Source organism: Alosa sapidissima, chromosome 14 (assembly GCF_018492685.1).
Source record: "Alosa sapidissima isolate fAloSap1 chromosome 14, fAloSap1.pri, whole genome shotgun sequence".
NCBI lineage: Eukaryota > Metazoa > Chordata > Actinopteri > Clupeiformes > Clupeidae > Alosa > Alosa sapidissima.
The window spans coordinates 20,428,363-20,449,384 of NC_055970.1; the positions used below are offsets into that span (position 1 = coordinate 20,428,363).

At 43.3% G+C, this 21,022-nt stretch overlaps 1 protein-coding gene and 1 long non-coding RNA gene across 2 annotated transcripts; one reads left to right on the forward strand and one right to left on the reverse strand.

Annotated features, from left to right (window-relative positions):
* Positions 1 to 364: 364 nt before the first annotated feature.
* On the reverse strand, positions 365 to 3,719 carry LOC121681737 (cytochrome P450 1A1). Its single transcript, XM_042061655.1, has 7 exons — positions 3,605 to 3,719; positions 2,183 to 3,082; positions 1,960 to 2,086; positions 1,682 to 1,771; positions 1,428 to 1,551; positions 1,253 to 1,339; positions 365 to 1,111 (listed from the first exon to the last, which is right to left on the reverse strand). The coding sequence occupies exons 2-7, from the start codon at positions 3,017 to 3,019 to the stop codon at positions 814 to 816; spliced, it is 1,563 nt and encodes a 520-aa protein (XP_041917589.1). The 5' UTR covers positions 3,020 to 3,082; positions 3,605 to 3,719; the 3' UTR covers positions 365 to 813.
* A 13,830-nt stretch (positions 3,720 to 17,549) lies between these two features.
* LOC121681738 lies at positions 17,550 to 19,948 on the forward strand. The gene is made up of 2 exons (XR_006022265.1): positions 17,550 to 18,267; positions 19,212 to 19,948. It is a non-coding gene; the product is annotated as an uncharacterized LOC121681738 (long non-coding RNA).
* Positions 19,949 to 21,022: the final 1,074 nt, after the last annotated feature.

The window sequence follows — 21,022 nt, forward strand, 5'->3', positions numbered from 1 at the left end:
GAAATTTTCAAAGGACTGATATATAGATGGCCTTAATTTCATGTAATCCTAATTCAGCACATCAAAGATTTATCAAGCAGCATATGTGGTCCTCCGTATATTATAAAAGGCACATGTTGCATTTCCTCTGCCAATTTAGCAATATATATATTTTTAAAAAGTGGGTGGTAGGGTCACATCACCTCCCATTATAACATATTTTACCCCTCTGTGCGCAATATATTTTACAATAAACCTTCCGATGAAAATTACCCCTTTTAATTAGCAGCTGATATGTATGTCCCTGCTATACATCAAACAGTGTAGGATTGTTTGACCTGAGCTGAGTTTGCTTGGAAAAGAGCAGAAATTATTTGCTTTCTTCTATAGGGTGCTTGCAGTGTTTCTCTTAAACATTGACTTTGCCTGTCTGAGAGCCCAGGTAGTTATGTGCTCAGATGGAGAATTCCTCTGCAGAATTGTCAGTTAATTGGATGAGCAAAGGATGTATTTCAGTCTATGAAAAGCATTGTTTTTCCATTGTCTACCTTACAAAAAGCCCTCTCATATAATTCACAACTTCTTAGATCCACATCATCTCATGTCCCTGCCCAATCAGCAGTGAGCTTGCTGAGTACACTCTGATAACGCACAAACCAAAGATAGTACAGTGGACCCTGTTACACTATTCCACTTGCTACTTTGTCTGGACACCAGCAAATGCAAGCAAATTGGATTTTATATTTGTATGGAGATTTGCACCCCCCTGAAAAGACAAATAATATTTAGGTGCAAAATTCTGGGGCGAGATACCCCCCCCTCCCCTTTTCCTTTTCAGTTTTCCTCCCGTGGACGCAAGGTGGCACGCAGGTGGCACCGTTTGTGTTTCATGGTGAGGCCATACTCCGGGGTCATGTCCAGTTCTTGGCCGGGCATCTTGTGGAACTGCAAGCGCTGGATGAGGATGGCAAGGAAGAGGAAGACCTCGGCACGGCCGATGGCCTCGCCAATGCAGCGTCGCTTGCCCACTCCGAAGATCAGCACCTTCTCGCCCTCCAACTTGTTCACCTCCGTGCCGTCAGCAGACAGGAAACGCTCTGGCATGAAAATCTCGGGGTCCTTCCACACCTCACTGAGAGGGGTCACAAAAGGAGATGGTGGAATTCAAAACAAATCCTTCACTTTACTGAAGGAGAAAAGTATCTGCTCATTTACATACAACATGATCAATGCACAAAATATAGTGGCAGTGTGATCACAAGTTAACACTTACGGGTCGTGGTTGACCTGATACTGGTTGATGAACACACAAGTGTTTTTAGGGATGAAGTATCCATTGAGAGATGTGTCTTTGGTAGTACTGTAAATTAAATATAGGAGTTAGATGATATCCAGCAGTTATACACAGAGTATTCATCCATGTTTTTGAATGAGACTGTGTTACTTACCAGTGTGGGATAGTGAAAGGTAGGAAAGAGGAGTGACGGAACAGCTCAAAAATGAAGGCTTCCAAAAGAGGGAGTCTGGACCTCTCCGACAGATGTGGGTTTCTCTCTATCCCAACCGTTTCCTCTGCAAAAGAGATAAGGGGACAACAAATGAGCTCAGTGCTAACAACCTCTGCTTAGAGTGTTGATTCTTCAGAGATCCATTGCCTATCTTTTGCTATAATAGTAATGATTTTGGATGTAACAATACTCACTTATTTCTTGGTGAAGTCTTTCCTGGATCTCTGGGTGGGCCACCAAATACACAACAGCCCATGACAGAGCTGTGCTGATGGTGTCAAATCCTATAATAACAGAACATAATCATAAGAATCATAATCCTAAAAACATAATCTGTGAATTCATTGTACACAAATGTAAAGCTCATCTGTATATTAGCTTATACAGTCAACATATTCAGTGTGTGAACATAATTACCAACTGACACATTATTTTGATATTGTGAGAAAAAAAGAAGTGTTCAGTTATTCACCGGCACCGAAGAGGTCATTGACAATGCTGACAATTTTCTCATCTGACACTTGCACATTTGAGTTTTCATCCAGCTTCCTGTCCTCGCAGTGGTCAATGAGTGAGTCTGTGATGTCGCGTATGTTATTCTGAAAGAGAACAAAACATGTGAGCAACAGATGTCCACGTACTATGTATACTACTGTGATGTGCGTACACTTATATGGTCTTTGACCTTTACTGACCTTATCGTAGGCTTCGTAGTGCTCCCGCACAATCTTCTGTATGAAGTTGTTGAAGCGGTCGTTGATGTCCATGAACTTCTTCATGGAGTTGTTGGGCAGGAAACGGAGGAAGGGAATGAAGTCGGCGGGGTTCCCGCTTCCCACCACCTGTCCAAATTCGTCGCTCATGTTGACCAGGCTCAGCAGCTCCTCGTTGTCGTGGCTGTAGCGCCGGCCAAAGCACATGCCGCAGATGACATTGGCCACTGACACCACGATGTGGCGGAAGGGGTCGAAGCTGCCGCTGTCGTCCATCACCGTCCGCAGGCGCTCGACCAGGTAGATGCCCTCCTTGCTGATCTGTTCCTCCAAGACGCAGGAGTAGGCTGGATTCTCGCCCTCCAGCGTGGAGAAGGAGCGTAGGGCATTCATGGCCAGCTTGCGGCGGGCACGCCACACTCCGGCCTGGTCGGAGCTGAAGGCCAGGCTCTTGCCGTTGTTGATGAACTGGAAGCTATAGAGGTCAGGACGGCTGGCAAAGTCCTCGCCCTGCTTGATGAGTGCCTGCCGCACCGTGTCGGCACCGCTGAGGACCACCACGGGCCGCATGCCAATCTGGATCTGGTACACGTGGCCATAGCGCTTGGTCATGGCGCTGAGGCTCAGGTGAGGGCTGCCGCCGAGTTCGAGAACATTGCCGATGATAGGGAGGGGCCTGGGACCCGGAAGCTGGAGGAGACCTTCAGGGATTTTTGTGCGGAGTTGCAAGAGCAGGTATACCAAACAAACTGTTGCAATGGCCACAAGGCTCTCAGAGACTGACAAAGCCCCCAACAGAGGTAAAACCAGAAGTGCCATGGTTGAAGTTTTTTTCCTTCTTCTAAGGTTTATGTCTGAGCATGTGTTGATACTGGTATATGCCTGTGGGATAAAATGGGATTAAAAATAATCAGCGGCAAAAATCAAAGACTTAAAAGAGTAAGTTTAATAAAGCAACGTCTATGTGATCCTGACACAGCTGAGGCTGACACATGCGCAACTTGGAAACGTGCGCGCTGGCATGCTACACTGCTGTGGAGACACGCGCCTTTTAAACTTTTCTTTTGCCTACTCTGATTCTTGTTTACGGGACCATTTCCAATGGTGCTAAAGTACCGTTGAAAATATGTTACAATTCGTTCCAGCCCACACGCGATTACTTAACAGCTGCAAGAACCATTTGTAGAATTTGAATAGATTCGTGTCTTTCTTCAGTAATAATGTTGCGCTGTGTCAGCAAGATCACATCCTTTAAACTGTAACTTAAGAACTACAAAAATAACCTACTCTGAATGTGCGTAGGGTAACACCTGAAACACGGATTCGTCTATTAATAGAGGCAATTACTGCGACTTAAACTGTAATTTCAGAACGCTACAGATAGATACATAACAAACGACTTACCCAAAATCAGTGTGGTCACTGAACAGGTGTAGTTCCGTAAGTGTACGGTCCCACTACAGTAGGCTAGTAAATTTCAATTTGTTGCTTTCCTAGAAAGCTTCTGAATGATAGAACAGCAAGTTCTTTTATAGAGCGCTTCTTGGCTCTATTGGCTGATGGCTCCGTGACGCAACGAAGGGCGCTTCAGAACAGAGAGCGCCGGTCACTTTGAGGTAGAGCAGCAAAGAGGACAGATTACAACTCAATTATGAAAACAATGGCACAGTCTTTGTGGCGTGCTTTCATTGGTGGGTAATAAAGTTAAACTCCCCTCACAAAAGATAACACGGATTATAAAATTACGCAGTATCATTTCAATTTGTCAACTTGGTTTGCTTTTTCCTAGTAATGTTTACGTTTGACGTCACATTAATATATTATTCGTGTGCGCTAATTTCATAGGCCTTGTCAACCGATTTTTCATTTCACATCTTCATATGCAGGGCAGCAATTTTATGACATTTACGCAAAGATTCCACACCAATTATTTTACAGCTATTTACTTGACTAATAAAGAAATAAGGCTACTCTGACCATAACATCAGGTGCCAAGTGCTTATGAAGAACACATAACACTAATAATAATGCTAGATTGCGCCAGGAATATTCACCATAGCTCCCTGATGCGAACCAAAGGCAATACTGCATTATTTGTATTAAATATTATAATAATATTACGATCATGTGTGTGTGTTTATATTGTCAGGGGTTATTAATGGTCATACATTATTGAGGAAATGATTAGACATCAATACTGTAGTCATGTTACCTTTGCCAAGATCCCTTCAACTTATTAGGCAACAGGTTTCCATGGCGTGCAAAGGTGTCTGTTCCGCGCAGAAGAACTTCATGCCCCGGAGAGTTTTTAATCAAAGAACTCTTCCCTGACAGTTGGATAAATCTCACTCATGTCAACAAGAAAAAACGGCAACGCTATCTGAAAAACGTTACATTTCACCATGAGAAAACAAACGAACACAAGAGATGAATGAAAACAGGAGGAAACATAAGACGCAGGACGGAAAAGTGTAGCATTGATGATGGGTTGTATTGTCAAAGCTTCACTCCGCAATTCTTATTCAGTACTCTGTTATAAGCTATTCAGTGAATTGCTTCTGCAAGTCTCAACCATTCAGTGTTAGCTCTAAAACACAAAAGGCTTATGAAATAATTCTAGTGTGTACACAGTCCTAACTCTATACATAAGAAACACTAGGCCTAATGGCGCGGACCAAGCCAGAATTCATCTCCGTCTTTTAAGAGCAATTTAAAGCATTGAAAGTATTTAATCGACATTTGACCGCAAATATCAAACCAAAAACCGGATTGTGTATTAAATCTTTAAATGGGTTTTACTTCAGAAGAAAATGACTCCATTCCCCATGTTTTTTGGCATCCTTATTTTTGTTTATTTTAGTTGCTAGCAATTTGTGCGCATTGCAATACGTTGATATTTTGCCATATTGATTTTCAGACCATTAGGTAAGCTACGTATCTGTCAAAACTGCTGTGCTCTTGTTTAGTTTTTTTTTTTTTTTTGCTGAATTGGCTAATAAAGCCATAAAAGACCGTCAAATTGATGGGCTTTGCGTGGTGTGTTATCACGGCAGGTAAAGTTGTGATAAAATTGTCAGATGCCATTCCGTGCATGCACCTGTTAGCACTCTAGTTAAAGATTGGCCAGTTGCGTGAGAGCGCCTCAGCCAAGCCCTTGCCTGCCCCCAACCTGATTTTTTGGTGCTGGGGGGAAACGCCGTCAGCAACGGCAGAGGTGAAAGGGTAAATGAGTTCATCGTAAACAGAGCCCTTTTCCGTGCGTTAGGTTAATTAAACTTTCTTTGAACATACCTGGCGTCAAGGCCGAGCCATAAGGCCCTCTGATAAATGACCAGACTTTTTAATCATCCTTTTGTGACGGGTCTGTTCTGGGTTATATGATTACAAAACTTTAATCATAGCCTACAGCCTAATAAAACATTAAGTTAAACAGTTTTCACTTATAATTTAAACAAATGTATAGCTTTCAGCAATGGCTTTTTAAATCACGATGTCGCATCATGGCCGTTATTTACAATCATACAATTAAATTCTTTATCGTACGAAATTATATCCCGAGATGGATGGAGAGTAAGTGGGACTGTTTAATTATGTGCTGAAGTTATCAAATACGCGCGCGCAGAACACACACACTCACACACACACGCTCTCTCTCGCTCTCTCTCTCTCTCTCTCCAGCCTGAAGCTCAGTGCCATGCAGTAGCATACACGACTTCAGTCGTGTTGCTTGATGCGTCTGTCGACTCCCGCTGTGTCGGCCACCCGTCGGAGCCTACCCCATCGAGTTGCGGCTCCGCGGTACTTGTGTTCGCGTGAGAAAGCGGAGCTCCCGCTTGGAGGGGTGGGCTCGCTGTTCGGGACAATCCTAAATCTGCTTGGTCAGTCACGCGAAGGCAGCAGCCCCTGGAAAGACACAAGGGTCTTAAACTCGCAGAACAAAGAGCGCAGGACGTGAGAGGTTTTTTTTTCTTTGAGCAAAGAGGTGCACATATTTGCGCGCCATAGCTTCTGTAAATGCGAGGATCTTGGGCTTTGGAGTCATGCGATCTGCCACTCATGGTTCCAGCAGGCAGGCAAAACAGCAGGGCTGAAATCAACTGCTTAAATCCCCCAAAAAGCCGTTGCCCAGGCAGAAGTCACGGTAGTGCCAAGCATGGCAGGTCCCGTTGCGTGTGAACTGGGGAGCGCCTGCTTCTTTTCTTTCATATCACATGAAACTAATAAAGGAGACATTTAGCTTTGGGTTACACAATAAACACAAGTTTACCCTAATCATCTAAAGGGGCCCATACAGTAATGGCGAGCCATCATACAGTAATTGACAGAAAGGGAGACAATTACCCAGTTCCATGTACGAAAAACACATTATTATATTAGTATAGATAAATAATATCAGTGCATTTACTTTCATTGTATGACAACAAATGGGACTGAAGCTGAACACCTTCCTCTTCCATGGCATCATTTTAATTCCTTAATCACTCCCAAAACATGTCTCTTTTAAGTTCTTGCAATTGCTTGTCTTGGCAGAAGTTCAAATGTTAGGCAAGGTATTATTTTACTACTCAAATAATATTTATGAATTGAGGGTATACATTTTTCATTTATCAAGAAAATCCTCTTAAGACCCAGAAAGTTTACATTTAACATATATCCTCATATACATTTAACATATACTCTATGGTTCATTACGGAACTAGGAACATTAAGATCATGAAAGTGTAGAGAAGTCCTTAAAGCCAATGCGTGACACTGATAATCATCAGCGGTAACTAAAAGCAAAACTGCCATCCTCAAACTAGTGCAGTTTCTGACGACCCTGCAGAGGAATCTCCCTATAGCAGAGCGTGCAAGATGAAGGGAGTCAAACGACTGTGAAGAAAGCCAAAGTCTGAGCACGCAACAGCCAAACACCTGTCACATTCACCTTACAACCAGGTGTGTGGGTGGGAGTGTGTGGGTGGGTGTATGTGTGTGTGTGAGTGTGTGTGTCTGTGTGTGTGTGTGTGTGTGTGAGTGTGTCTGTGTTTGTGTGTGTGTCTGTGTGCCTAGGTGTTCAGCATAGGGGTTGAAGCCTTGCCTAATGCTCTTACTGCTAATCAACTCACTACCATTCCATGTCTGTGCCAAACAAGATTGCATGTGTGTGTGTGTGTGTGTGTGTGTGTGAGAGAGAGAGTATTTGTGTTTTCCCCTATAGACATACCCCATTGGGTAAGCAACAGGTTTTGTTACTGGGAGTCACGAATTCTCAAACCCAGCTTCATGCGAGCAGAGACACGAACAGGAAAAGAAGAAGGCCTTGCTTTCACGTCTAAAGAACCCGACACCTTAACAGTTTAAACGGCAATTACACTATTGTCAGCTGGCCTGCCAATAACTTGAATGACATCAGTTGCATTATGGATGAATTGGGATTACGGAGTGGCCTAAACAGGCAATTTGACTAGGCAGTTGTCATGACAGTGAGTTTGAGTTAAGGGATGCTTGGATTATTTGAGGACCAAGCTTCTGTCCTTGTATGTGGTCAGACAAGGCCAAACTTAATAGGCTGAGATAGATAGACAGATAGATAGATAGATAGACAGACAAACAGACAGGCGGACCAACCGACAGACTAATACTATTATTAATCCCGAGGGAAATTCGGTCTCTGCATTTTACCCATCCATGGTGAATACAAACACACAGCACACAGGGGAGTGGCATTGATGTGGCTTATTCTGCCCACATTTTTCCAGACAGTCCAGACAAGCCTGATTCCCTAACCAGTTGATTGTCCCAACTGATGAACTGCAGTTCTGCCCATGGCACACTGGCACAGGGATACCCAATCTAGACTGGGCTGGCCTGTGATTTGCAATTCCACCAACAGAAGGATTTAACATGATAGGGACACAGTTACACACTTACACATTCAGGCACAGAAACATGTTAGCAAGCATACACCTTATATACATGCATCATGTGGAGATAAAAAAAACATATAAAGATGGATGTACACACTAGAAATGGGAATATATTGTACATAATTTTAAAATTGTAGTCTAGTTTTGTTGTGTTTAGATGTGTAGATATTTTACATTTCACGTTTAGTTTTTCATGTTACGGACTTAACTGAGACAACTTTGTGACAAGTGGGTCAGGAGTTAAAACTAATCAACAACTTGATAATATGTAAGAGTGAATAGTCAGAGAGCAGCCCTTGGGTCGTGAAAGAGTCCGCTCTCCTATTAGATAACCCGTGGTGTAAAGCGGAGCGTGGGAATCTTAGATAAATAAGGTCAGAAACGCAACATCAAGATTAGTTCAGCCGCTCTCTCACTCAATGCGGTCCTCCAACACGCAAGCCCACACGCAAGAGAGAATAGCTGAGTCGCGCGAGCAGAGTTTCCGCAAGCAGCTCACAAAGGAGCGCGAGGGGGTGGGGGGACCAATTGTATCACCTTCCCCTCACTGATAGGAATACGCGGCAGATTAGTAAGTGAGCTAACAGTGGCCGCCCCCCCCCCCCGACCCCCAACTGTCGGTTTAATTCCGCTCGCAGCGAACAACAATAGTTGCGTGCGGAAATCTCTATCTCGGTCATTCATCTTGTTGTCACCTTGCTTGCTTCGGACACGAAGGTGCCACTAAACGGCTCTCTTTCGCTGACTCAGACTAGTTAAGTAGGAGAGAAAATTGAGCGCGAGGGGCAAAAGAAAATGAGAAAAGAAAGGAGCGTGTAAAGAGAAGCGTGTGGGGGAAAGAAGATATGGAGACGCTTGTCACGCAAAACAAGCCAGGCATGAAGCACATCACCCCTCCCCTCCAACACACACGCACACACACACACACTCCCACCCACCGACTCTCCCTCTTGCAGCGGACCTTTGTCAAGCACCGCGAGGGCTCGCTCGCTCCGCGCGCATCTACGGGTTAATCATTGTGGCACAGGCCCGGCATTGCGTGCAGACTGTGTTTGCTTGGGCTTTGCCAAGGTTCGCGAGGTTGTGAAGAGAGAGAGCAGAGCGGGGCATCGGCCAGTCTCGCGGGTCACCCGTTTTATCAAAACAATCAGTGGCTGTTTTTTTGGACGCACGCTACTGTTGTGTAAATAGAGAAGTTGGCAGTGATTGAGTGCATTTAGATCTCCTTTTTCCTCAAATAGAAGTCGCCGATTTCAATTAGAAAGTATCCCAAAGCATGCACAGATAAGTCACGATACATGCATCACAACATTTGGGATTACTTTTGTCTGTTGTTGAAAATAATGGACTCTGCAAATATTTGTGCACACACCTTGAAAACACAAGATGACCAAACATCACAAAATATAAAGAGTTTACTTTTTTTATTATTATTTTATTTAGTGTTAGTGCCCCCCTCTACACACACACACACACATACACACAAAGAGAGAGAGAGAGAGAGAGAGAGAGAGAGAGAGAGAAAGGAAACACAAGACAAACAATTGAAAGTTGTGAAATACCTCACATTCCTTCCCAAGCAGAGGCCAAAGGGAGAGCGTTGTAGGGTTTGTGGATGCAGGGTGGAGGGTCGCAGGGCGTGGGGGGGGGAGCTCAGCTGTGGACTCTAACCCTTGATGGGACAGTCCTGCTGGGCAGCAGCAGTACATGGGGGGAGTGGGAGTGGTGGTGAGGCATCTATCAGCACTGCCCAGTGTTTTCCTTGGACGGCACAAAGTCCCTCTCCCTCAGGGCCCTGTTGGGTAATCGACTGAAGCGGGTTCAAGCAAAACAAGACCCTTCAACCCTTCTGAGACAGGATGTCAGGCGCAACATGCTACTGTGTGTGTGTGTCAGAGGGTCTGTGTTGTCTGTGTTGATTTGTGTTTTGTCTTTTATTTGCATACAGTATGTGATATTGTTTGAGCCAATTTGCAGAGCATGTGTGGCCTTCGAGTCAAGTTTAAAAAGCTGTCACAGTCCTATGCATGAGTGCATGCAAAATTAGCGTTTATCTCAACATTGCATCTTTCAATTTTGTGGCCAGTCCTGAGATCATTTTTAATAAACCGTCGCCTTAGCTAATACACTGCTTTTGTGGTGATCTGCAAGGATTCCTATTTCTGTCTCACATTATATAATCAGTGAGTAACAAAACTGGGAAACGTGTCAGATTTTTAAAAGTCTGCTGAAATAGTTCCCAGTTTCCTTCATAGGCCCAGAACTGACAGGAAATCACCCCACAGAGAGTGGGTTGGGTATGGCTACAGGAGACAGCAGCAGTCAGGAATAGTTTCGACCATCATAAACGTTATTGGAGCATTGTTTGGCGGCCGTGTTCACACTTAATGATGTTCCTATTGTTTTTAAGTGTGAGCATCCACCCCTGTGGAGTGCTATCTATATCCTCCATATTCCCTGAAACCAATCTGGTATTCTCAAACTTTGCCATGAACTGGACTGCACCTAAAAATGCATAACATTTGTAATGGTTTTATTGGCAGTCTCTTTCCTTCCCCTCTCTTCCTTCGAATTTTAGCTGAGATTGACACACACACACACACACACACACACACACACACACACACACACACAAACACATACAAAGACTTAAACTCAATCACAGACATTGTGCATGGGCTTGGAAACAAGCTGAAACACAATATATCTACTAAAATATACACTCTCAAAGACCTTGTCTACTGCAGACACATGCGTACACTCACATACAAGCATGTTTACACTCACACAAATCCCATCTCAGTAATATTCCCCCATTAATTTTCCCATGTGCGGTGCCGCAAGAGATTGTTTAAAGCCAGTGTTGTGAAATCCATCTGAGACTAATGGCTGCCTTGCGTGAGGAGGTGTGTGTGTGTGTGGCGTGCGCGAGTGTCGCTCCGTGCCAAGTGTTATCTTCATCTCTCTCTCATTGGCAGACATTTAATCAACGCTGCATGCCAAGAGGCCAAGGTGGAGTGTTCCACTCACAACACGCAATACAATAATACACACACACACACACACACACACACACACACACACACACATACACACACACATATATATACAGACACACATAAGATAAACACCTTACAACAGGTGTGAGAGAAAGCCTGCCAGCTGCAATAGGTGAGTAAAACATAAACCAGTAAGTGAGAGATTTAGACAGTGAACCATTTCCAAACACAAGTTGCAACCTGTCATAGTTTTCATATTGCAGAAAGTCCCAAACCTTGGCACATCAATAGTTTATTGGTACGTTTACGGCCGTGGGTTTAAAATATTCAGTCCCCTCTCCGCCATTATACAGTCTGAATGTTTCAGGGATAGAGCCAGCAGCATGTTGATTCCTGAGAAAGGTGTGTCCATGTGTGTGAGAACGCTTTTTCAGTGAATGTATATGCATGACAGATAAACAGTATCCAAAACAGACAGTGTGTGTTTATGTACACATGGGCATGCAGTATGCATTTGTGTATTTGAGGGAGTGAAGGAGAAAGAGGGTGTACGAGGAAGTATTGTAGGTGTAGACAAGACTATTAATGTATAGTGTGTTTGGTGCTTGAGCTTGTGTGTGTGTGCATGAATGAATATGTGTGTGTGTGTGTGTGATGTGTGTGATAAATAGTCTGTGAGATAAGGATGACCTGTAATCCGATTATGAGATTATGGAAGTCTGTCAACAGCTAACACTAAAGAGGGCTATCTCTAAAGGCTTGGCTTGTGTGTGTGTGTGTGTGTGTGTGAGAAAGAGAGAGAGTGAGAAAGAGATAGTGAGAGAGATGTTGTTTATTGCATTCTTTGACTGTTGTATGTGAGCTGTATGTCTGTGCATGTGAGTGTTAAAGAGTGAGTGCGCACGTTTTTGTGTTTTTACATATCGAGTCGGCATGCACACCAGTGGCTGAGAAGCTTTTTAAATGTTTGTTTGCCAATGCTGTGCATGTGTTTTTGGAGTAATAGAGATTTAATAGAGAGACAGAGAGAGAGAGAGAGAGAGAGAGAGGGAGAATGGAGAATGGAAGCTGTCTTTCTTCGCCCAGGCCCTTTGGGTGTTGCCAGTTTCTAAATAAACTGCTGTCGCCGCAGGGCACCAGCGTACCCCTCCACCCTTGTCTGTCCTGGGCTGGCTGCTGATGGGCATGCAAGCAGCCCTAACAGGAAAGCAGCCCAGGCTACCTGCCAGAGCTTTAGCACAGCCTGCACTAGCACCACTCTCCGGGCCCACAGTTCCTCACCTTGTCCTTAGTGTTAGAGATAGGTCCCATCAGACCTCTAGATTGTTAATGCAATCAACAAACACCATAACAAATACAATCAACTTATTCTTAGGCCTGGGCTACTACATCTGGTCTGCAAGTGAAACACTCCGTTCACGAAGCAGAAAAATAGTTTTAGAAGACTGATCTAATTGTTTGGAACGTACGCGTTTGTCATCACGTCTGGTGTAGCCAGTTCCATTGATTGCAGTGGAAGCTAATTGTTGCAGCAGACGCTTGAGTTACGTGTCCAGTGTATCCTCCCTGTTATGATTACTATAACTAGATGTACCGCATAGCGGTACAAAATATGACCGCCGCTCAGTCCTGTACATCCGTTCCGCGAAAATAAATCACACTTCAATTTGTCTCCATATTTTACTCCATCCCCCACTCTTGAAACTTTTGTGTATGCTTGTTTGGCATGCCTGAGTGTGTGTGTGCGGCTGCACAGAAAGTAGCCTACTGGTGCTGAAAAGGTGAATAGATTGTAGAATAGCCAAAGAAGATGTAGCATTGTTATAAAACCTTTAAAATCTCGAAACAATCACAAGTAGGGCAGTTAATCACAGTTCATCCATTGCAACTGGATTGATAAAAGGTCACTTACACCTGTAGGCTACATTGTATTTGGGAAAAGCAAAAGGTATCAGCATAATGTTATTTATTTATTTATTTATTTATTTATTTTTTGTGTAAAACATCTCTGTCAGTTCCATGCCGTTTTCAACAGCTATCAAAAACAAAGGTCATTTTTGGATGGATGGATTTTTTGTGAATGTTTCTTCTTCTACATAAGATTTTAGTCATCTTTAGTTCATGTAATACTTTATTGTCAATGCACAAATTAAGTAACAGTAGTCTGAAACGTTATTGTTAATGCACAAATTAAGTAACAGTAGCCTAGTCTGAAACGAAATGCTGTTTTACATCTAACCAGTGGTGCAAATAACTGACATGTCCAAATGGGCCTTGATGAAATGCTAGACTGTTCATACACATTTTAACGGGCCAAAGTTGAAGAGCTTTTGTCCGTTATTGTTCGTGCAAATATAGGCTGATTCATGTTCCCTTGCATTGTGTAACTGAGGTCCATGGCTAGTCTGGCTTTCATCAGACCAAGCTCAATCTTTTAAGAAATCAAAAAATAAATAGCGGGCAGATCAGGCTGGGTTCACCCAGCCTTGTCCATAGGCACCCGATATTGTTTAATTTTCCGATTGAGATATACACGCTCTGGCTATTCTAAATGCAAAAATGCATCAGGGAGTTATGACAAAACGGTAACTAACAAACTAGATCCTAATAGAAAGCTGTTAGCTTCCCTAAGCTACAGGTAGGATTATAAGGTAGGCCTATTTACAACATAAATTGTCAATAGGCTATGCTGGCGACACAAATAAAATCTCCTTTGGAAACCAATGGCTTACGCCTTACAGTATCAAGCGGACTTAAACTGCCATATCGTGGCGAAAAATTTTAATAACATTCAAGCAGCTCCATGAGTCAAGGAAAGCGCGAATGAAGTAGCCACTTCTAGATGGGACCCACTACACAGTAGCTTAAGGTGTGTTGCTAAAGCAGCCATAATGAAATGAAGGTGTCATTGTTTGGATACTTCACACACACGTGCTTTTTAATTTCACAAGACTACAACTACCAAGCTGTAATCAAAGCACATCGATTCCCCTCTCACACCATGCACGCACTTAAAACAAAATAAACAGGCGTCTCAGTCTCACGCATGTATAGGCAAAACTGTATCAGACCGGTGTAACGTTGGTAAATCTTCCATTGCACAGAATGATTTTGTAGCACGTGCAATAAATGACAGTCGAAAGATACAAACAGTGCTGCTATCAATTTGCTTGGTATAACCGCATTTATAGTTTTCTACAAATGCAATCAATCAAATGCCTCCATCACTCAACTAACGCTAACGGTAACATTACCTAGGTCCTTATTGATATTACAAGATTAACGTACCTGCAGTAAAAACCAAGCATGTCCGATAAACATCCTCAGATTTATTTCGGCTTCAAGAAGAAATGGGAATTACACTTCATGTGAACATCGTCCTATCCTTATTAGATGTCCGCTGAGGTAAATTACAGTCCTTGTAGGAAGCGTCCATTGTTTTTTCCAACCCACTTTTAACTTCCAACAAAATTACGTCTCACTGCAACGATGCGCCATCTAGTGGACAAACGACTACTTATCGCCAATACTGAAAATGCAGCCATGATGATGATGATGAATATTTATTTTGGCTTTCTTTTAATCCTACTGAATTTGTAATTATGTATCGGCCGTTCTAATACCGATAGTATGTGGGTGCCTGTGTGTGTGCATGTGTATATGTGTGCACCGCCATTTACAGGCCAATGAGTGTACAGTCACTAAATGTACACATAACCTAATTTTTTTAGACCCCCCCATGGATGAAATTCTACGAAACTTGGCATACCCCCAGAGAATGCCAGGTCAATCATACACATAAAATTTGGTGCAGTTCTGAACATCTTAACTGAAGATAGGGGCAATTAAAGCAGAATAATATTGTATTTTCATTTTTTACCGGGGGGTGGGGGTGCAAATCACAAATGAGTGATTATGAGCCAGGTTGATGTGGGCCCTTGAGACCAACATACCATAAAAGATTCTTCATCCTCAGTGCCACGGTTCAGGTAGTTATTTAGGAAAAACTGTTTGTTTTTTTGCAGTTCGGGGGGCCCAGCCCGGGGGGGGGGGGGGCTGGTGGTGGTACCCGGGGACTAAATGAATTTTTTTCCGTAAAAGTCTAGTGGGGCTACATACCCACCAAATTTCATGTACCCCGGTGGTTCGGTGTCCCGGGTATCAATGACCAAAAATTCAGGGAGTAGATGACGGGAAAAATTCTTGAATTATGTGCATGTGTGCGTGTATAAATTTATGTTTATGTGTGTGGGTGTGTGTGTGTGTGTGTATGTGCGTGTTTGTGTGTTTGCCTGCGTATGTGTGTTTGTGCATGTGCATGCATGCGTACATATGTCTACTGTGTGAGTATGTGTCATACGTATGATTACTGTAAATGTATGTGTGTGCGTGTGTATCTGTTTATGCACATGTGTGCACATGGAATGGGTTAACATGACCCCTGGAGGCAAACATACGGAAAAAATTGGTCATCCTAGGCCCTACAGTTCTCAAGATATTCACAGAGAACTGTGTCTGCCCTACCCTCCTTTCGGGGGGTCCAGTCCAGCGGGGGGGCTACAGATCAAAACGAAGAATGACGGTTCCATGCTATCCATGTGGGGGTACATGCCCACCAAGTTTTGTGTACCCCGGTCTTTCAGTGTCCCGGGAATCCTTGTTGGTGTACGTCACTAAATGTACACATAAATTATTTTATTGTAAGGCCCCCCATGAACGAAAGTACACAAAACTTGGCATGCATTCGGAGGGTGTCATAATGATCCTACACTTTTAATTTCGTGCAGTTTTGACCTTGTCAGCCAGAGATATTGTGATGAAAACACCTAATTTTTTGCTTTTTAATTTTTAACTAGGTGGCGCTATACATGAAATAAGTGGTAATGGGATGGGTTGACATGCCCCCTTAAGACCAACATACATAAAAAAGGTGGACCTCCTAGGCCCTACGGTTATCGAGATATTCACAGAAAACTGTCTCCGGCCACCTACAGGCCAGTTGGTGTATAGTAACATAAATTAATTTATTGTGTGGCCCCCCATGAACGGAATTCCACAAAACTTGGCGTGCATACAGAGGGTGTCATAATGATCCTACAATTCCAATTTCGTGCAGTTTTGACTATGTTAGGTCACAGATACCTTCAATTACAACACCTCATTTTTACTTTTTTGTGTTTAACTAGGTGGCGCTATACATGAAATGAGTGGTTATGGAATGGGTTGACATGGCCCCTTGAGATCAACATACAAAAAAAAATGGTCCTCCTAAACCCTACAGTTTTCGAGATATTCACAGAAAACTGTGTTTGCCCTACCCTCCTTTCGGGGGGTCCAGTCCAGCGGGGGGGCTACAGATCAAAACGAAAAACGATAGTTCCATGCTATCCATGTGGGGTTACATGCCCACCAAGTTTCGTGTACCCCGGTCTTTCAGTGTCCCGGGAATCATTGACGGAAATTTGGGCATGCGAAAAAGAAAAAAAAAAAAAAAATCTGACTAAACCTATATGACCGCCGCTTCGCTGCGCGGCGGTCATAATAAGGACATTGTCTGATGACTAATGAAAATCTTAATGTATTCAATGATTGTAATGTGAAGATCAGAGTTTCTGTGATGGACCATGGAGAGGTGTTTTTCATTAGTTCTGTTAGCAATACCATCTTACAGCTAAAATCTTTTTCAGGATATCATTTTTGCTGGGTCCACTTTGCTAAATATCCTAATCCAAATGTTATGTCTAGACTACACAGCCCCCAACTTTCTCATCTGTTGAACAGGTATGTCTCACATGTGGCAGCTTAACACACCTGCATCACCTATCGAAGCTGGGGAAAGAAGTAATGTCACTCTGGGATAGAAGATAAACATGAACAGATGAGCAAGCAAACAGGATTCCGGGTGTCTCAGGATCTCAGGATCAGGAGCTAGTACGCTCATTTACTTAATGAAACACATATACATTTAATCAGAGCCATGCCATAGATAATTCAAATGTAGTTCACTTTACTAGTGTACTAGTAGTTCACTTTTACAGTAGTACACTTGAAAACTCGTTTAGGGGAAATGATTTCCCACTTGCGATGTGCTGCACTGATTCCAACTACATGTGTATACATTTTTATGGTTCCGTGCTATGAGACATGCTGAGTTCCTCTTCTTATCTGCCCCTATCTCTCAATCTGACGAATCAACCTGCCAAAGATCTCCCAGTGACTTGCACGACAGGTGTGAAGAAGTCATTTTGACTTGACTGTCAGCCAGCACACACAGGCTGCCATCTACCAATTAAGCATAACCGTAATTATATCAGCAGGAAAACAAGCTGAAGACGGCTACTGTTGAGCCTGGGGTCATTGTCTTGGTTTATTATCTCAGGATTTATGCCATGAAAAAGCAAACAACATACGCCTCAGAACAATTTAATTCAAGATAATTGAAGCATACAAGCATGAAAGGGAGGGAAAGAGGGAGGGTAAGAGAGGCAGAGAGAGAGAGAGAGAGAGAAGGTATTAGAAAGGTTCAAATGATACACTGTTTAGGTATTTGTGTATATAGGAGTATGAGTAAGAATATTAGATAGGGGAAGCGTATACTGTATATGCACATGTGTGTGAGTGTGCAAGTTCATGCTTGTGTATGCACTTGTGCTTGTACGTGAGTGATTGTCTTTCTGTTAAGAGAGAGATAGAGTGTGTGTGTGTGTGTGTGTGTGTGTGTGTGTGTGTGTGTACACGCGTGTGAGCATCAGACACGTACTATTAAATCCTCTATGCTGGCCTGGACAGGACAGGGGATAGGGGCGCGATGCTGTGAAGGTGCACGTACGCCACTCGGCCTCGGCTCCAACACAGGCTCTGGCGTGACACGGTGGCGTTTAGGTCTTTCTCCATACCAAAACCTGACCGAGGCATTTTTCACATATCTGGAACAGATCCCACAGGAGGCGAATCGCAGCAGCACGCCAGGGCTGGAGTGCAAACGAGTTCACGATGAATGGCGCTGCGTCTTTACATCGTGCCTTTTGAGATCTCCCCAAGCAAGCAAGTGGAGCTCAAAAGACAGAGGCTTGAGCATGTAGTGGATGCATTGCAACAAGTTACAACCGTGGCATCTTTCTAAGTGCTAGGCAGCATTTTGGATGGATATCAAAGAGAGGTACACAGCTGTTGTTCAAATGAATTATGTCAGGCATGGAGAGAGGGCAGAGAAAGAGAAAGGGAAGGGGATGACAGATTCATGAACAAGAGCTGCTAGGATAAGGATAAAAAGAGAAGATGGTGTTAGAAGGTGTCGGAGGACATCCTGTTACAATTTGGGTGGGGATATTGGCATTGTTCTCTGTCTCCCTGTCTCATATTTGTGTGTGTGTGTGTGTGTGTGTGTGAGTGTGTGTGAGAGAGAGAGTAAATAGACAGGTATGCTATACAACATACACATTCCTTAAGTGTGAGTAAGGTTGTAAGGCCAAACAATTCAGGCCAGATTGTTTTTGTCTATCAGCCAGAGTGACTCATGCCATGGTGACTCATGACTAATGTTTAATCTGCACTAATACTTTCTCTAAGGCAAAGACAGCTCCAAAGGATGTGTGTTGAGACATATTACAGAAGCATAAGACAGCTATTTATCTTTTACACCATAACAATAGAGTGGCTAAAGCACACACACACACACACACACACACACACACACACACACACACACACACACACACATATATATGTATGTATGTTCAGGACTGTTTTCTAGGGGGAAAAAACTAACTTAATTCCCATTGACCTAATAAGTAAACACACACACACAAACTAGCAATGCAACAGGTAGATTGGTTTGTTTACATCAATAAAAATAATCTACAAAATGCACAGTGTACAACTGCAAAAATAAACTCCAATCTGCAAAGCACATTTCCTTGGCTTGAGAGTTATGTAGCGAAGCAATAAACGAGTCAGCTCTGCACAGCACTGTTAATCAGCCTGAGAGTTATGTAGCAAAGCAGTTAAAGAGACATTTCAAAGAACGTGGTGTACTTTTTTTTCTCTCTCTCTCTCTCTTTCTCTCTCTCTCTCTCTCTTTCATCCTTACTGTATTCTCGGCAGTCTCAGGGCTTAATTGTCAGGCCCATTGCTCAGACGTGGCATGAATGCTGAACGATTTACAAGCGCAAAGAGCTGACTGAACAGCCCGGCACTCCCATTCACAGGCACAGGAACATTTTCATGAATGACACCCAGCCGCTGAATGAGACTTCCTGTATCACAGCTGAAACCAATCCTCTCTGGCTTGGCTGGGCAAGGCCCTGGGTTCTGGGCTCGGCTGCAGCGTTGGAGTGGGTCCTGAAGCGCCAACTGTTAGGGCACGAGGAGAGAGGCTATAGTCTCTAGACCCCTAAAGGATTCACCAGTTTGTCTCCATAGCGACATACATGACATATCTAGCCTATTACAGTTTTGTTTGTGATTGCTGACTCATTTGTTTCTGATTTTACTCATTCCTGTTAAGCCAACATAAGCCAAATAAGACAGGAAACTTGTGGATACACATCTTACCCTTATGTCAAAAATGATGCCTCAATATCAAAGTTTTAGTAATATTTTAAATATAACGTTTCATGTTCAAAGCCTGCTGCTCTTATGTTGTAATGACATCAAATAGTATGATATCCACCAGAAACTGCATTCAAAACTCAATAATCCCTTTTCAAAATCTAACTTCATCGGATTTTGCTGAATGAATGACACATTTCAGAAATTGTGTGTATGAAATGTTGTTAGCAAGCAGTTTGTGATTTTAAAAAATGTATGTAGTTCAAATAAAAATTGCACTGTTATGTATATATACTGTTATAAGGTTTTATATGTTATAAAACATTCTGGGTCCCCTATCCAGGTTTTAAGAACATTTAGCACAAATATCGTTTTCCCTAGGTGGAGTTTGTCAAGTAGGTAGTCTTCTGCAGATAATCAGCAGAACAGTTGTGATGTAAGCAGCAGTTGCTAAACTGAGTGTAATGATCTGGTACATCTGTCTTGGGACCATGGACTTAGAATGGTGTTTTAAATCAGTGATCATCGCCATTGCCCTTGTACCTTTAAGCATGATTTCAAAATGACTTGTTGTCTCCCACTTCTCAATCATAACTCACAGAGGGGCATAAAGAAGCAAAACTTGTTCCTGGATGGTAAACAAAGGGGAAAGTACCCAGAATGCAACACCCACTCCCTCCCTCCCAGTGGCCTGCTTTAGCATGCCTGTACATCAGGAAGCTGCTGTCAGAGGCCTGTGTCTGTGTAGACGAGCTTCTCACGCCAGCAACGTCCATCATCGGCAGCAGAGGGTCTGCACAGATCATGAGGATAGGCAGGAGGTGCTGGAGGTTGTGTTTCTCTCTCTCTCTCTCTCTCTCTCTCTCTCTCTCTCTCTCTCTCTCTCTCTCTGTGTGTGTGGAGAAAGGCAATAGGAAGTGCTTAATATGCAAGCAGTCTTGGAAATGAAGTTTCTTTGAGGAGAAGTCAGTCCAGTTGTGTACAATCCTCACAATCCCTCTGTTTATTTCCACTGCCTTAAATGACAAAATAATTCTGTCACTCTGGCTGCGCTGTAGGTGTTCACAGACAAGAGGAGCCACAGGGACTATTGTGAACTGTTTACACTGTCCCTGACTGCCTGATTGATCCTGTATTGCTCTGATGCACCACTTAACACATTCTTCTCTTGGCATGGATGCTTGAAAAGCACACTCACACGCACCCCAGATGTTGCGTGTGATCGAGTGGATGTTATGTAAGTGATCCGTGTGTGTGTGTGTGTGTGTGAATGCGGAGGAATGTAACCTATATTGGCCATGGGAGAGGATGCCACCTGTCATTGAAAAACCTCCCAGTTACCTCTCCATTCACTGCGGCGAGTT

Bases quoted from the DNA above. Each gene is read 5' to 3' on its own strand.
- LOC121681737 (XM_042061655.1), bottom strand. From the start codon at position 3,019: ATGGCACTTCTGGTTTTACCTCTGTTGGGGGCTTTGTCAGTCTCTGAG. The intron at 2,087-2,182 runs GTCAGTAAAGGT...GTTCTCTTTCAG, and splicing joins ACTACGAAGCCTACGATAAG to AATAACATACGCGACATCAC. The intron at 1,772-1,959 runs GTGAATAACTGA...CTGTTATTATAG, and splicing joins CAATGACCTCTTCGGTGCCG to GATTTGACACCATCAGCACA.